Source organism: Pecten maximus, chromosome 3, assembly GCF_902652985.1.
Source record: "Pecten maximus chromosome 3, xPecMax1.1, whole genome shotgun sequence".
Lineage (NCBI taxonomy): Eukaryota > Metazoa > Mollusca > Bivalvia > Pectinida > Pectinidae > Pecten > Pecten maximus.
The window spans coordinates 50,769,230-50,789,221 of NC_047017.1; the positions used below are offsets into that span (position 1 = coordinate 50,769,230).

General features: G+C 35.3%; 1 protein-coding gene across 1 annotated transcript in view; it reads right to left on the bottom strand.

Moving 5' to 3' along the window:
- The window catches only part of LOC117324481 (gephyrin-like), a 122,033-nt gene that overhangs the window by 56,940 nt on the left and 45,101 nt on the right, over positions 1 to 19,992 (bottom strand). The window contains 2 exon segments of the mRNA XM_033880360.1: positions 3,541 to 3,596; positions 8,002 to 8,094. Coding sequence (XP_033736251.1) covers positions 3,541 to 3,596; positions 8,002 to 8,094 — 149 coding nt within the window.

The following is a 19,992-nucleotide window of genomic DNA, read 5'->3' on the forward strand; positions in this document are numbered from 1 at the left end:
CGTAATGATAACTTTCGACTGCGTCAATGTTAAAGGTTTTGTCGGGCCTTTGAAAAGACATAAGGCTACATTATTAACCTGAATGTAGTATTCATAAATTTATATCAGTTATGGAAAACGAATAATTTTCCACATTGGGGTCATGATAGCGGCTACCTTGGTATCATGAACACTGTTCTGTCAGCTCGTCAGTCATAGAAACATGTTTTATAAATCGTGATATTCGAAGAAAGATAATGAAATGTGAATGTTAATAATGACAGTTTACTAAAACTTATATTAGTTTGAGACATTCTAGCGTAACGGTCCTTTTTAGTAAATGATTCGTTATCAGAGTAATCAGCATGTCTTTTTACAAACGGACAGTGGGGCCATCTATCAAATGCAAATCTGTTATCATGACTCCATTTCCGAGAATGTCTGATTATCGTACAACAAAATGCACAGTTACACCAATATGTAGTCGATTTGAACACAGAAAGTGCACGAATCGAACAATGTAAGCAATTCATTGAATTTGAGGAATAGTCCATGTTATTTCCGATCCATCTCTTCATTTTGAGAACGTGAAATCACCTGTATTTGAATCAGAAGAATCAATTTGTCTCCAATATGCTTATTTAGCTGAATATTTTCTCTCTCTAATCTAGCGAACAAAATCTTGAACTTTGAAATTAAAACATCCTAATTGTTAGCCATTGCTAAAATTGCTTACATTTAGCATGACTATCGGTGCTTTACTCTTAAAATACTGGAACCTACAATGATGCTTAAACCAACGCTTTGACCAGGTCATACTTGTGTTACATACACAAATAATGTAACAAATATTGGACCTTGGACACAGTAAAGCGTTATTACGATATTAAACAAAATATAGAAGTAATCAAAAGAGTTTCCCTATTCCAAGTATAAGCAAATGTTATGATTAAGCCAGGAAAGAGCAATTGCAACTTTAAACAAAACCATTAAAGACTTTTGCATTTGTCATTTACTGGAATTATATACCACAGAAAAAAGAAAGTCGTCGAATGAAACCAATTTGCTACAAACAGAATTGATGATGTTGATGTTGCATGTTAAAAGTCTCGATTTAGGTTAAAGCCTCTATTGATAATCTAATATCAACAGAAGGTTTGTATATGTGCATAAAACTGCAGCTACAAAAAACTCATTTGAAGTCACCAAAACGCAAGTATGGTACAATGATCTCCTATTCGCTTTAATGGTTTTCTTTTGGGATTTGTTATATGTCCATATTGGTCATTGAATGAAGATTTACATTTGTTTATTGACTATTACAGTAAATTTATAACTGTTCTCCATAAACGCTAAAGCTTGAACCATGAAAATATTAAAATAATACTCGTTAATTTGAAATGGCGGATAATACAAAGGATTGTACAAAAGACAAAACAAGATATCAAAGTTGTAAAATTTTCTCGGTCATATCTATTATGCGAAATGCATCATGTGTAATTACATTACTGACGCATAAAAGATTACGTTCTACACACCAACGGTAAGATGTTCACTGCCAACTAACGACACACGTGTAGTTTTTATATAATGTATAATGATAATAGGAAATTGATGTGTTGGGTATATCAAACCGACACATCACGAAAAACCATTTCTGAAATAAACATTACTGTAAAACACATTTGGAATGTTTTGAAAATGTGATCCCAACAATGTCATGTTATAAAGACCAGAAGCAAATATAATCATGAGTTTAGCAGACACTGCTAGATGGATGACCGTTATAACAGACTTGGGTTCACGTACAAAACATGAAAATTTTATACATGCTAACTTCGTTACATGTGCAACAAACCATTCAACCGCTATAGGTCTAAAGCGTTCGTCAACATTTTGCTTTCATTATAAATCGCATATGTCAATTTAATCGAAAAACAAGTAGTAACAAAAGGACATATCCCAAGTAGTAGTATATATGGGACACCAATACAGGAACACAGAAGATAATCCATACCAATACAATTTTATCTAAAATGCTCGTATCACTAGGTATCATTTTACACCCAGTCAAGTACAGGAAGAAACTTCACATTGTGAGGCGTAACATCAAAACAGACCAGATCAGGAGAGGAGTATCTGGTAGATACAACCAGATCAGGAGAGGAGTATCTGGTAGATACAACCAGGACAGGAGAGGAGTATCTGGTAGATACAACCAGATCAGGAGAGGAGTATCTGGTAGATACAACAAGAACAGGAGAGGAGTATCTGGTAGATACAACCAGAACAGGAGAGGAGTATCTGGTAGATACAACCAGATCAGGAGAGAAGTATCTGGTAGATACAACCAGAACAACAGAGGAGTATCTGGTAGATACAACCAAATCAGGAGAGGAGTATCTGGTAGATACAACCAGAACAGGAGAGGAATATCTGGTAGATACAACCAGGACAGGAGAGGAGTATCTGGTAGATACAACCAGATCAGGAGAGGAGTATCTGGTAGATACAACCAGGACAGGAGAGGAGTATCTGGTAGATACAACCAGATCAGGAGAGGAATATCTGGTAGATACAACCAGAACAGGAGAGGAGTATCTGGTAGATACATTTATGTTGAAATGAAATAAAAGTACTTGTCACGTCAGAGTGAAGTGCAACACTGGCATTGGGGTCGTGGTGGTAACGGGCCTGTATCAACACAAGCTTAATTCTGAATGAATAAACACAAGTGCTTACAGAAGGGAAACTGTTACCAATGTTGTTAATCTGTTAGACATGAACCTGGGATGACTCAGGTATTTAAGTAAAACATCCACACTGTAGTACGCCACGACAAGGCATACACTAATGCAAAGTTTGGTGTTATTCCTTTCGGCAAATCTGCAAACATGTGGAATGGACTATTTGGAGACTGTGTGGCGACCGTAATAGTGACAGAGATTAAAGAATGAAAACAGGATTTTATAGTGGGATATAAACGAGAGTTAGATTTAATGAAATGGTACATCAAGTAGCGGCAGAGTGGAAATGGAATAAACATTTTCATATCAAAAATGTCTGCCCTGAAATTTAGAAAAATATATGTAAACTTTGAGATCAAATTTCTATTACCGTGTCTTTTTTCCATATTTAATAACAAATATTTTAGCATACTGTAGTAATATTCCTCCTATTTAAAATGTTTGGTGTCAGAACAAAGCCTTCCAGGTCACATTTTCACTCGTGCCTCGGCGCATGGTAAACAAACTGCTTGTTTTTCTTACAAACCTATAATTTAGTATTTAGTTTCCAAACACCCCTACCACAACTATACCGGGCATCTATAAAATGCACGTGCTAGAAATTCCAGCAAATCGTAGTAAAAGCGAAATGAGGACTGTGCTCTTTGAAGTGATATTACTGTACGCAGTAGCGCTGGGTGCATGGTGTGTATGATGTCATGCCGGGACGCATTTGATTGGCCACATGGCAGGAACTCCGGACAAATGACTATGACTTTATTCTTTTCAGTTTTAAGAGACATTCATAGACGGTGCTAATGTATATTGGCCTTACCACATCTCCGGCGGTGGAATCCCCAGAAACTAGTCTCTTTCCTTCCCCATCAGATGCTGAAATTTAAATAAAAACAACATTATTCAAATGAAAAGAAAAATCTAAGCATTTAAAACAATAAAAATTCATTAAAACGACAGGTGGGCCTTGGCTTCCACCATTAGCATAGCTTCTCTAGCAACCTGATGCTGCGCATTGTGGTAGACAAAATGGTAATATAACCAGACCTTCAGTATCAAAGACATCACAGCTTAATTAAAGTGGATAGCTAGAAATAAAACGTGAAATAAAGTGAATGGTCGTGTATAGCGAAAACAGACCGCTGTATGTTTAACGTCCTACCAGAGTACACATCAAAGTCAGAGGCCGACAGATGTTGGTATCACCATGGTGCCAAATAGCGGTCCGTGTTTTACTTCGCGTTACCGCTAATTTTGCACACAACCACTCGTACACTTTGATGGCACTGACAAAATACAAGAACCGGCCATGATGCTAACGCTGTCACCAGGTCATATTTATGAATGTGACATACAAAAACAAGAGGCTCGATGGGCCTGTATCGCTCACCTGGTTTCATGAGATATGAAACAAGAATGATGCACAAGTATATGTGTCGCCCGTCTTCCTATGTCAATATATCATAAGTAATCCGTATGGTTACATGTACATTGATTTATTGTAATTCCAATCTAGCCCCGCAATTTGTACAATTTCTAAGCCCCATCCCATAACGATGCTACCAGAAAAATATTGGCAATATCCATTGCTTGTTTACAGCAAAGAAGTCGTTTACATAAATATAGCCAAATTAACCCCTATTGGCCACACCCCTCAGGCCCCCGTGGTCAGCCCAAGCATTTGCACAATTTTGAATCCGAACCCAATAACAATGCTACCACACAAATATGAGCCATATCTATTGCTTAGTTTCAGAGAAGTTGTTTATACTGTATCAATATAGCCAAATTGACCCCTTTTGGCCCCGCCCTCTGCCCCTGGGAAGTCAGCCTTTGGTTTGTATAATTTTGAATTTCTAACCCCAAAGAGATGTTAACAGTCAAATATGAGCGATATCAATCGCTTACTTTCCGAAAAGAAGTCGTTTATATCAATTAAGTCAAACTGACCCCCTTTGGCCCCGCCCCTCAGCCCCCGAGGGGTAAGTCCCCGACGGACGGACGGACGGACCATGCCGGACAATGGACGCCGGATTCCACGGTATGGCAAATAAGCCCAGGTTAGCTAATAATCTGAAATATATCGGACACGCAACAATCGAAGGCAATTCACATCCTAACCCTTCGAATCAACAATATGTGTATATAATACAATGTGATTGAATATGTATACTTAAGCATTGAACTGTTACCAAATGGTAGTATACAGTCGATATGAATACAATTTGGGTGACAGATAAATAGAATGTCGCCCGTTAGGGCGACATGAAATATTTATCTGTCACCCAAATTGTATTCATATCGACTGTATACTACCATTTGGTAACAGTTCAATGCTTATATTTACATTCATAATTTTATTTTATTTACTGTAGCTTAAGACGCGTTTAAATTTGCCGCTTCTCCTATCACTGACGTCATCAAGTTAAAATACCGGAACAGCCGAAATTTCCAGAAGTTATAATATAGTCCCTCATGTCGTTAACAATAGCAATCACATGAAATGTTTTTTGCACAATTTGGCGTTATAATATATTTTATAAACGTTTGTAGATATCTTCAAATTGTTCACAATTGCATAATTTCTGATTGTTTCAAAATAAAGCCGTTTTTCGGCGCATGATATACGGTTAACATTTAGAAGTGATGCGGCGTTGAATGGGTACTGCACAGGACAGACTCGATTCCTCGGAAACACTTATGTTTTTATCGACTGGATTTGCGTTATTTTCAAAGGAATATCATCTCTTAAATTCTAAATGAACGTCGTCTTGACAGTAGGTGAAAACGATTCCAAGGATATTTCATTAGAAACAGAATCCAGTCTAACCGGTCACATCAGTGTCGCTAGGCCTAACTTAGCAGCCGATGTTCAACTTCACAGGGGCTCGATTTTGGAGTAAGGTAGGCCTTTGACATCAGTGAATAACCACATAACTATAATTCAGTATGCATACACAACCAGAAACCATGTCGATACTGCCGATTTTTCGCAAGATTTTTTTTTTTAAAAGGCTGTACTTTAAATGTTGTCGTGTCTAGCATTTCTGACAATTCGACAACGAGCCCCTGTGTGACGACAGTGACAATTTGATTACTTCCTATAGATCAGGAATAGAGCTTATAATAATTTAATTAAATTTTACTCTCATAACTTGCGTTGCTTTTTTTGTGGTGGTTTATGTAGATAAATGCTAGCATTCGAAATCTCTCTTGGCCGAATGTAACTGGGACCATTGTTTTGACCAGCAACACCTGGGGCTGTATCCCTACTCTGACCGAATCACTGTAAATTGTAGTATACACTCTGATGAATACAATTTGGTTTACTAACGACATATAGGCAAATGCAACACAGAATGTAAATATAAAACAAATAAATACAACTGAAGGAGGAAAACACCTTAATATAAACTCGTGCAGACAATCTACGTTACCAAATAGCCTATCCAAAAAATATCACCAGCCACTACCACTGCACTAAGCTGATAACTATAAACGAGTTGTACTGTCGCAGTGATAAACAGCCAGATACCCTTAAAGTGACAAATTGTATATCTGATATGAACTCTTGGATTGCAATGTATGTATACATATATTTCAACGCACGGAATTTCAATATAAATTCTCTAATTTAATAAACGTGAAGCCCACGGAATTTCAATATATATATAATGAAACAAATGTGAGGATTTGAAACAAAGTAGTGGTACACTTAGTTACCTTTACTGGTAACAAACACTTTTTTCACCAATTTCATCATTCTCCAATATAATGCGGTTCAATTTCAAAACAGCTTTGTGTTTCTTATACGTAACTTGAGGTATACCAGACTTAGATGGTTTCAATATAGATTAATCAGCATATACTACTTAAAAATCCTTTTTATATAAGTTGTACATAATAAATTCTCCATTCTCTTAATCAACCATTGGTTCTAGATTATTTATTCTGCAAAGGAGTGGTTGATTCATTTTTTAGAAAGCCCAAATTTTTAATATCTTATTTTTGGAGATCCAAAGGGGAATTCATCTTCTATTGTTTTGTTCGTTTATGAAAAAAGTACATTTACACTTCAAAATTTAAAAGCAGATTCTGAACAGAAAATATTTTAAGATATTATTTGTAAACTGATCAATCATTCTTCTTACAAATATTCTCAACTACTGTTCAACTACAAATTAAGGGAAGTAAAGACTATTTTATCATATCTGTATTTCCATTTGTGGCCTTAATCATAACAATAGCATAGTCTTGTCCGGTTTCTGTAAATTGAGGTCGTATTTGTAATAGATCATTTGTTCACAAATACTTACATAATTACTTGTAATGCCATTTAATTGTGTTAACGATCAATAACAATTTAAATAACAAAACTACTAGTGGTACAACCCTGAGGATCAATCAAATACACCATTATAAATGGACATTCACACCAATACGTCGGGCTTACTGGATTGAACAGTGAATTATCACAGGGTATAGTCAGAGCTAATGAGGTCTGGTGTTGTGTTACTACTACACGAAAACAAAATAGAAAACAGCATTATTGTTATGTTTATTTGCCGCGAGACAAATGGCAGGTTCCACAGGCTATTTGTATGTAAACGATGCTTGGTTTACTGTAAGCTTGTCTTTGATTCAAGAGATCTTCTAACTGCTACTGTACAGTAAATGGCGATCAAAACGTGTAACATTGCAAGAGATGTTTGTACCTGGAGATACAAATCACCTCAACATCATGTTACAACTGAAAAAATATAAGTATGTGTTTATGTGTGGTAGGTCTAAGAAGCCGACAACTGCCTTAAAGCAAGTGTTATAGTATAAGTACCAAACCAGCTTCTGTCTCTGTCACTTCATGGTCTGATGACAGACTGTCAGGAGGTCTGATGTTGTGATGACAGACTGTCAGGAGGTAATGCTATGTATTTAATCACGTTTGTCAACCTTCTGATCAGAAATACGACAAAGGTCGGTAAAGACATCGTATGGAGAACATACAAGAGAGTGATGTCTAACATGTACAACTCCTAATTATCATTTATCGCGCGTGCAAACAACAATAGTGTAATGAATATGATGGGATCCTGTACAAGGTAAACTCTACTGGTCAATGTCTTACCTATAACTGCATACAACAATAGTGTAATGAATATGATGGGGTCCTGTACAAGGTAAACTCTACTGGCCAATGTCTTACCTATAACAGCAAACAACAATAGTGTAATGAATATGATGGGGTCCTGTACAAGGTAAACTCTACTGGCCAATGTCTTACCAATAACTGCATATCCATCCTTAATAGAAGCAGGGAATGGAGGCAAGGGATCTTTGGCATAAACGTCTTCCGCCAGGAACCGTCCCATGCACGCTGAAACAAATAAAGGTGCGTAATATAGAGTGGCCGGTGTGAAAAGGTATGAGTCATCTCCGTGACCACTTGGTTTGTTCCCGGGTATCCCGGTTTCCTCCCACAGTATGACCCCCTCATGCGGTTCCATCCGGAGCAATAAGCATGATTAAAACATAGTTGTTAACTTGTTTCGCAATTGCTGTAAAATAAAGTTTATATATTGTATCATATTATATAACAAAAAGATACACTGTATTTGAAATGCGTTGGTGCAATAGTTTGCAAAAGGACTAATTTAAAACTTCAACTCATGTGCTTTTTATTTAGTTTTGAAATAGATTTGTTCTTAAGATAATATTTCGATTTTCAGAATAATGGGAAACATCCATACATATCTAACCGGTATGCCATGTTTAAATTCCTACTAATAGTGTAGCCGGTTCAGCAAAAAAAACATGCGTTTCATGATCGTATTTCAAATATTCAACATCCAGAAAACGTGCAAGTTATTTAGTGAAAAAATTAATTAACCTCCCCTTCTATATTTAAGCTCGTTTTTCTTTTACAAACTTCTCTTCTGGATTTCCACAATATGGCGGCCCTAGAATCACTGATAGTCCTAAAGGACGGAAGAGCGGTATGCTGTCAGGACAAAACAATTGTAGGATATATCTAGCATCACTGACTGTCCTTAGAATCATTGACGATTCCTAGAAGGACGGAACAGCTATATGATGCTCCTAGCACCACTGAGGAGTCCTAGAATGACAAAACAGCTGCGGGATAACCCTAGAATCACTGACAGTCCTAGGAGGATGGAACAGCAATATGATGTCCCTAGAATCACTGACGAGTCCTAGAAGGACAAAGCATCTGTATGCTGTCCTTATATCACTGAGGATGCCTAGAAGGACGGAACAGCTGTATGATGTCCCTTATATCACTGACGAGGCCTAGAAGGACGATACAGCTGTAGGATGTCCTTAGAATAACTAACGGGTCTTAGAAGGACAAAACAGCTGTAGGATGTCCCTTGCATCATTTATAGTCCTAAAAGGAAGAAACGGCTGTAGGATGTCTTAAGCATCAATGACAGTCCTAGAAAGACAAAACAGCTTTAGGATGTACCAAGCAAGAACAAAACAGCTGTGTGATGTCCCAAAAATCACTGACCAGTCATTGAAGGACAAAACAGCTGTAAGATGTGCCAAGCAAGAACAAAACAGCTGTGTGGTGTCCCAAAACTGACTGACCAGTCCTTGAAGGACAAAACAGATGTATTATGTCTTTAGCGTCACTGGCAAAGTCTAAAAGGATAAAACAGTTTTATTATGCAATTCTGCATTCATTACTCAGGCAATATCTTTTTACTAAATCCAAATTAAAAGGTGTTTTTCACTAGTGTGTCTGATTATATATAAAGGTTGTACATTAAGGTTCTATTCGTTAATTTTATATTACATGCCAAAAGGTAGTACCTTTAATGAGATGCATTGCTACTCTCCTGACGCGTTTAGGTTCATCAACCTTTCCCCCATCAACAGTCGTTTGGCAAGTACACCAAAAAAGGGAAATCATTTCTTGGGGCATTTTACTGGAACAATCTTTCCGCATGACAAATCAAAACACCGTCACGTTTTCGCAATTTGAAAAACTAATGAATTACTTTCAGTAGTATTTAAACTAGCCATACCATTGTAAACCTGATCATGCATATATCCGTTTAAAAACTTCAAAGCATGCAAATTTTACAAATAGATGACGAAGTGATTATTTACAAAATATACAGTGATCAATGACATTTATCAGTGTTCCAGGAAAGGAAACGTAATTCAGATAAAAAAATCACCATCAATTGGAATCTAAATAAATATGTAAAACAACTTTAAATCAATGCGTTATATTGGACCATGGATCAATATTTGTTCAGAATAACTATGGTATGATGTGAAGTTACAGTACCGCAGTTAGTACCTTGCCTACATTTATACCATCAGAAAGAACTCGTTTTATTGTGTAGACATGTAAGTTCATGCCTTCCTTCTCAACACAACATAAAAGTATAATTTCAATTAATTGTGATAGGTCTGTCTAAATAAGGACAACGAACACGTTTTTATGATTTTGTATTATCATTTTGAACTGACAGGACTCTGGGTTCTTAACACCACTGCCTACTAACATAAGTATTGTACAATAGACGACACGCATGTTTATTTTATCATTACTTCTGAATACATGTATATATCATACAGCTAATTCTCATTGTATGTCTAGGCTTTAATGCTTCCCAAAATTCAAAATGTTAATATGGAAAAAAACAAAAGGGCATTTCCAAACAATGTTCAAATGTATATCAAATAAATTCAAAATAAAAACGGATGTTTTCTTGTTTATAAAATTAGGAAATAAGCAATTTGGAAATGAATAAAAAAAATAGAACGAAATAGCAATTTGGAAATGAATAAAGAATGGAACAAAATATATTAACTATTATATATTCATATTATTGCCTATTGTTATGCTAATTATTTATATGTCATAATGACTAATATTATCTGTTTGTAATCTTATAAAAAGGAGAATATGGCCTACACTTTCAGCTACCCATGTAAATAGTAATGTTTTATCCGAACAAAAAGCAGGATGTTTCGTACGTAAAACAATATGTTATCCCTTAAAATGTAAAGACGATGTAACATGCGTATAAAGGTATCTGGCACCTTCCTCAGTGGTAATTGATTACTTAAATACTATTAATGCCATGCTCTACATCTAACACGTCTGTAAAACAGCATAAAACCACTTAATCCAGGTATCACCATACCATTTATATTATAATTTCATTATAGCATAACACCTACTAATGGGTTTCTGTGCCAAACGTACATTATTAACTGCAGTGCCATCGTAACAGTTATTTACGGAATCATTTATGAGCACATTCTTCTTTAAAACCACCTGTTTGTGAAATATATATTGAAAATAGACCAACGCAAAACAAATCAAAGAAAATAAAAGTACAAAAACTGTTCAAGTAATTACAAGACGATGTATTAATCGGTTAAAAATATGCCACGATGAAAGAAATGATAAGAAAATAGAGTAGACGTTTAATATTGGCTATGATTAAATGTTCCATACCAAAAATGTTCATTATCTGGATTCCCCTAAGTATACCTGGAAACTTGGAGAACGTATACAGTTGTCCTACCAATACGAACGAGATACTGTGATATGAAACCTACATCAGAAACAATCTGATGTTATTACTTTACATTTCCTTATCCAGTGCCCGTTCAAAAGTCGCGACAAGTTGTTAGACTTTATGTTAATTTCTTAGATGTGCTAGATTAATTTTAATTGGATAGCCTACCAGACGATCGACAGTGTCAATTTATATTAGGTAGCTCAAACGATATTCAACTAAATCGAGACAAGTGGGCCATACTGATGGTGAACATTGCCGATCTGATATCTGTAATGATTTCAGAGATGAATACTCTAATATGATTATGTACAATGCATACATTCTTCATTAAGACATGTATAATATATAAAACACAGAGGAAATAAAGAAAGTCAATCAGTCATTCTCATTATCAGAAACAATAGTTTGTTCTTCTCGTGTCATTATATGAAAGGATACCATTCCAGCAATACACGAATACGACGCTGAAATGTGGAAACAGCATATTAAGTGCGAGAAAGATTTAATCCCCAAATTCAAAAATATTGTTTACAAACAACCAATTAGATACGAGAGTATTGTGCTACATCCCCATTGGATTTAGATCAAGCTTTGGCATGTGTGCTGGCAATTAACACAATAACACCATAATGAGTCCACTGTTTGTTACGGTAGTCCGTTGTTATGTGATCGTTTTGTACTGTCAATATCTCTTCAGAATCCAACTCATTTGGAAAAGAACACTTTATAAATATCAAGCACCTGCCATTACACAGATGTCCTAGCAACGTTAAGACTAATTGAGAACAAGATTTCTTCTTGTTTGTTTTTTGTCTCAAGCATAATATGATCAGTTAATAAGAGAAGAAGAAATCTTGCATAACTCAAGATGGCATTACGGGGTAAAGGACATGAAAGAGATCTTCAATGTAATGCTTTAAAGAAATGCATTCTTGGAATCGCAGTAAGAAAGACAGACATTTTTGTGAGTTTAAACAAGGAAAACATCAATTAGAGGACGTATGCTACTAATTACTCCTTATACAACACGACTAATGAAATGTTAACTTATAATATAATGATATGGTCGACTGTCTGTTATACTCCGGATCAACATAATGATCAAAATACTTCGGATCAACATAATGGTATTACCGATTGTCCGGGATACTTAGGAATAACATAATGATATTACCGATTGTCCGGGATACTTAGGAATAACATAATGGTATTACCGATTGTCCGAGATACTTAGGAATAACATAATGGTATTGCCGGTTGTCCGGGATACCTAGGAATAACATAATGGTATTACCGGTTGTCCGGGATACTTAGGAATAACATAATGGTATTACTGATTGTCCGAGATACTTAGGAATAACATAATGGTATTACCGGTTGTCCGGGATACTAAGGAATAACATAATGGTATTACCGATTGTCCGGGATACTAAGGAATAACATAATGGTATTACCGATTGTCCGGGATACTTAGGAATAACATAATGGTATTACCGATTGTCCGTGATACTTAGGAATAACATAATGATATTACCGATTCTCCGAGATACTTAGGAATAACATAATGGTATTACCGGTTGTCCGGGATACTTAGGAATAACATAATGGTATTACCGATTGTCCGAGATACTCAGGAATAACATAATGGTATTACTGATTGTCCGAGATACTTAGGAATAACATAATGGTATTACCGATTGTCCGGGATACTTAGGAATAACATAATGGTATTACTGATTGTCCGAGATACTTAGGAATAACATAATGGTATTACCGATTGTCCAGGATACTCCCGGTTGTCCGGGATACTTAGGAATAACATAATGGTATTACCGATTCTCCGAGATACTTAGGAATAACATAATGGTATTACCGGTTGTCCGGGATACTTAGGAATAACATAATGGTATTACCGATTCTCCGAGATACTTAGGAATAACATAATGGTATTACCGGTTGTCCGGGATACTTAGGAATAACATAATGGTATTACCGATTGTCCGAGATACTTAAGAATAACGTAATGATATTACCGATTCTCCGAGATACTTAGGAATAACATAATGGTATTACCGATTGTCCGGGATACTTAGGAATAACATAATGGTATTACCGATTGTCCGGGATACTTAGGAATAACATAATGGTATTACCGGTTGTCCGGGATACTTAGGAATAACATAATGGTATTACCGATTGTCAGGGATACTTAGGAATAACATAATGGTATTACCGATTGTCCGGGATACTTAGGAATAACATAATGGTATTACCGGTTGTCCGGGATACTTAGGAATAACATAATGGTATTACCGATTGTCCGGGATACTTAGGAATAACATAATGGTATTACCGATTGTCCGGGATACTTAGGAATAACTTAATGGTATTACCGATTGTCCGAGATACTTAGGAATAACATAATGGTATTACTGATTGTCCGAGATACTTAGGAATAACATAATGGTATTACCGATTGTCCGGGATACTTAGGAATAACATAATGGTATTACCGATTGTCCGGGATACTAAGGAATAACATAATGGTATTACCAATTGTCCGGGATACTTAGAAATAACAGAATGGTATTACCGGTTGTCCGGGATACCTAGGAATAACATAATGGTATTACCGGTTGTCGGGGATACTTAGGAATAACATAATGGTATTACTGATTGTCCGAGATACTTAGGAATAACATAATGGTATTACCGATTGTCCGGGATACTCAGGAATAACATAATGGTATTACCGGTTGTCCGGGATACTTAGGAATAACATAATGATATTACCGATTCTCCGAGATACTTAGGAATAACATAATGGTATTACCGGTTGTCCGGGATACTTTGGAATAACATAATGGTATTACTGATTGTCCGTGATACTTAGGAATAACATAATGGTATTACCGGTTGTCCGGGATACCTAGGAATAACATAATGGTATTACCGGTTGTCCGGGATACTTAGGAAAAACATAATGGTATTACTGATTGTCCGAGATACTTAGGAATAACATAATGGTATTACCGATTGTCCGGGATACTCAGGAATAACATAATGGTATTACCGGTTGTCCGGGATACTTAGGAATAACATAATGATATTACCGATTCTCCGAGATACTTAGGAATAACATAATGGTATTACCGATTGTCCGGGATACTTAGGAATAACGTAATGGTATTACCGATTGTCCGGGATACTCAGGAATAACATAATGGTATTACCGGTTGTCCGGGATACTTAGGAATAACATAATGATATTACCGATTCTCCGAGATACTTAGGAATAACATAATGGTATTACCGATTGTCCGGGATACTTGGGAATAACATAATGGTATTACCGATTGTCCGGGATACTTAGGAATAACATAATGGTATTACCGATTTTCTGGGATACAATATTAGACCCTAGGTCTAGACTTGTCAACATGGAACGATACTCAAACGTGAATGGTCGAAACATATTTATCACATATAATACATTGCCGGAAAGGACAAATGAAACCTAAACCTTTCGTCCAAGTAACTGATATTACCGTGCTTATCATAAACATTCAACCAATCAGAGGCAATTATTGTGCAAACGGAGGTTTTCGTATATGTATTTTTTGCCTTCATCTTCCCCCAAAATCCCAACCCACTTTTTTAATCTAATAGATAATGACACAATCTAAGAACCAATCACAGGCAAAACTGTATGTCTAGTGCAGTTTTTTAATCTCTCCAAACGGTAGCACAGACAGGAACTGACCTCAGACAGTTTCCAAACCTTATAAGAGTGAAATATGTAGGGTAGGTCATAGCCAGCATCCATCCGAGACAGCATATACATATGTTGATGTGGGACATTTACAAACAACTAGTTATAGTACGTGTGCAGACTTGTTGACGGACGAACGGACGGCGTACGAAATAAACCAGACTGCTTCACGATCCACCAAAAATATTAAATTTTATTAACCGAGTCAGACCAACAAAACGCAATGAAATATATCCTCTTCAGTATATCCGAATAATCCGTTCCATTAATGTCTTCGTTTTCTCAGTAACCCAGTGTTAGTAATCTAGTGTACAATATATAACGGTTAACAGGCAGGTGTTCTTACAGGTTACGTTGAAATAGAATTCCTTTGTAACATCTTTTTAATTACTTAAATTCCTCATGCATCCCAGGTAAAAGCAAGCACTTACGGTCTAAATGAATTATTATGCAATACCGAAATACTTTTGAAGACGTCGTTAAAAATGTTCCAGGAAAAAAAATCGGAAATAGGTGTTTTGAATTTATTTCTGGCCTTTATTTCATTTTTACAAAGCAACTCTTCATTTTCGGAAAAAACCCTACACTAATTTTCAGAGAACATCACATACCAATTGTATATTCACTTAAACGTACAAATTATCTCTACCTAACACTAGTTCGGAAGTAAACGTACAAATTATCTCTCCCTAACACTAGTTCGGAAGTAAGAGCGATGGACACTTTCTAGATAACTCACATAACGATTATGACGTCATTATGTGATTTATCTATGACATTTTTTTAATTATCAGTGACGTCATTATGTGATTTATCTATGACATTATTTAATTATCAGTGACGTCATTATGTGATTTATCTATGACATTTTTTTAATTATCAGTGACGTTATTATATGAGTTATCTATGACATTTTCTAATGATCAGTGACGCCATCATATGATTTATCAATGCCATTCTCTAATTTACAGTGACGTCATTATGTGATTTATCTATGCCATTCTCTAATTTACAGTGACGTCATTATGTGATTTATCTATGCCATTCTCTTATTTTCAGTGACGTCATTATGTGATTTATCTATGACATTCTCTAATTTTCAGTGACGTCATTATGTGATTTATATCTGACATTCTCTAATTTACAGTGACGTCATTATGTGATTTATATCTGACATTCTCTAATTTACAGTGACGTCATTATGTGATTTATATCTGACATTCTCTAATTTACAGTGACGTCATTATGTGATTTATCTATGACATTCTCTAATTTACAGTGACGACATTATGTGATTTATATATGACATTCTTTAATTATCAGTGACACCATTTGGTGATTTATCTATGCCATTTTACTTTATCAGTGACATCATTGTGATATATCTATGACATTCTTTAATTATCAGTGACGTCATTATGTGATTTATCTATGACAATCCCTTTCTAATTATCAGTGATGTCACGTGAGTTATCCGACATGTTCTAATTATCAATGACACCATTATGTGATTTATGTATGTTATTTTCTCATTATCAGAAGAGAGATCACTTCAGCGACCTTGGAATATCCCATACTGAGGACATTAACACTGAAACAACCTTCACATTGCTTACATTGCGTTCTGGTGTTGAAACGTATCGGCTGGCATGGAATACGTTAAAGATGTTTCCGTCTATCCTGCTACCAAAACTGCCGAATGTTTTCATTAAAATCATTAAGAGGTCATCGCAGTGACCATTCAGCCTTGTACGTATATCAGATACATATGTAAGTATATCGTGTTTATCTAGCAATGCTAAGAGCTCCTTTCATTCTGTACGACTATTTCTTTTCATTGAATGTTTCATTCAATGTTTGAAAACAAACAAAAAAAAAACAAAAAAAACCTGCTTTCGCTATTTTGAGTAAGAACTGAAAAAATGACAGGTATGTTAATCATGCAGATAGAACATATGGAGAGTAATTAATGAAAATTCACCATACATCTATAGATAGAACATATGGAAGAGTAATTAATGAAAATGCACCATACATCTATAGATAGAACATATGGAAGAGTAATTAATGAAAATTCACCATACATCTATAGATAGAACATATGGAAGAGTAATTAATGAAAATTCACCATACATCTATAGATAGAAAATATGGCAGAGTAATTAATGAAAATTCACCATACATCTATAGTTAGAACATAAAGTAATTAATGAAAATTCACCATACATCTATAGATAGAAAATGTGGCAGAGTAATTAATGAAAATTCACCATACATCTATAGATAGAACATAGAGTAATGAATGAAAATTCACCATACATCTATAGATAGAACATAAAGTAATTAATGAAAATTCACCATACATCTATAGATAGAACATAGAGTAATGAATGAAAATTCACCATACATGTACATATATATATAGAACATAAAGTAATTAATGAAAATTCGCCATACATCTATATATTCACCATACATGTACATCTATATATAGAACATAGAGTAATGAATGAAAATTCACCATACATCTATATATAGAACATAAAGTAATTAATGAAAAATCACCATACATCTTTTTCGTCTAAACAAACGTTACAAAGTGTAAACGAGTGATGCATTATACCCAATAATTCCATCTGAACAAACGTTACATAATGAAAACGAGGGATGCATTATACCCAATAATTCCATCAATCCAGTTGTATTTCTGCTAATGCTTATGATAACAGGTATAGCCGTGTCTGACGCTATTATTCAGTACATTTAGACATTACATGCAGCACAATACGTTTTACAGGTAAATAATGACAAACATAAGAGATCTACGATAAACGGTAGACTAAATTCCGTGTCGGTGTTGGGGACATGTTATACTGGTATGGTGGATCATTACATACATAGTACTGACATAACGTTACTTATAGACGTCCTTATCTCCCACCAGCCGTGACATACCGAGACGGATTTATATACCGAGAAGAGGAATTATCATTGAGCGTTAATTTCACAAGATGTACTTTAATCTAACTAAAATCTTCACAATTAGCAGAATTCCTAATACACACCCTGTGGATGACCTATAGCGTCGAACAGGCCGATAATCAGACGCAGGACATTTTGTCGCGTTCGTGTGATTGTTTCAATGCATGTGTGTAGTGACACTGCTATCAGGACAGCAGTATTTGCATTCCTCATACATTCCTCCCTAATCCAATTAGTCCTCGTTTGTCATTATGAGGTTTGTGATAGAGAATAGGACACAGTTTGTCTCAAGGGCACCAGCTGATATCGATGTCACCGCCATACCCCAATACTACAGAGCTAATAGATAACATACTGTCTCGTTAATGACCTATTTTATATGTAAGGAATTTTATTGATAAGTTTGTATTATGTATACATGTATCCCTAGTCCTGAATATTAAATTGAGCGTCAATCTACAAAAAGCTCAGATAAATGTTTTAAGTTATCGTATACGTACATATGCTAAAATGTTCGCAAAAGATCGCTTGAAGCGGATACATATTTTAGGATTATAAATAATATCACTCCGTGTTAAAACCAGATCCGCACACAAAAGGATGCAGTGTTTTGTGTACATAATTTATAACTCCGTACCGAAGTAAAACAGCATGGTGGACTAATACTTTATGTCAATACTCTGCATAACAGAACAACTGCATGTTACCGAAACAGAACCACATGTTTGTAACAAAATAAATATGTCTAACGGTCTTAATGATAGGTCTTCTGAGAATTGAAAACATACTTTAAAAGTACAGCTGATCATGACACGACGTCACACTATCACCTATCGCACGTGAACTCTGAAGATGTCTTGGTTTGATGTTTAACACTTACAAGTCATTCACCTGGAGAACACTCCAAACTGTCAATGGACCTTTGGATGTGTGTATTGAACCGAATGTTTCTCTTCTCTCAACTTGGATAAGATCGAGAGAAAAATATCTAACATCTAGCATTGTCTAAAAAACATATTATCACACTCTTAGTACAAACAGAACAACAATCCACCTTCATACTGACAATACAATGTATTAGTACTTATGTACATTAAATAGTTTTAGTTTATAGAAACGCTATCGTGATTCAGAGTTATTCATCTTGATTCTACTGTATCTAATTAGTCTGATTTATCTTGACTCTACTTTATCTACTGTATCTAACTAGTCAGATTTATCTTGACTCTACTTTATCTACTGTATCTAACTAGTCTGATTTATCTTGACTCTACTTTATCTACTGTATCTAACTAGTCTGATTTATCTTGACTCTACTTTATCTACTTATCTAACTAGTCAGATTTATCTTGACTCTACTTTATCTACTGTATCTAACTAGTCTGATTTATCTTGACTCTACTTTATCTACTGTATCCAACTAGTCTGATTTATCTTGACTCTACTTTATCTAACTCTAATTTGTTTAGAAAGTTACTAATTTCTTGTTTGTCTTTTATACAATCCTTTAATGTAAATTCCACGTTTCATTATCCAATTCTTTTTGACAAAAATTGTTTTCTTTGTTGTTATTCTGAATTTGCTGCGAGAAATATCGTCTTTGACCCAGACTATCCATCTGCTGTTTGCTAAAATACAATTAGAATATTAATGTACGTTTGGTTTATTTTTCGCCGATATCGTGGGTATGCATGAACGGATATTGGTACTAAACGGCATTGAAATGGGGTCAACTTACCATCAAGAAATTAGAAAACCCTATAGTGTAACCTGTTTTGTTAAATCTTACAAACACTGAACATTCGTGCTGAATCAGTGCTGAAATACAGTCGGAACGATCTGGAGCTTTTAATGCTGAAATACAGTCGGAACGATCTGGAGCTTTAAATGCTGAAATACAGTCGGAATGATCTAGAGCTTTAAATGCTATCACGAGGTCTACATAAGAACT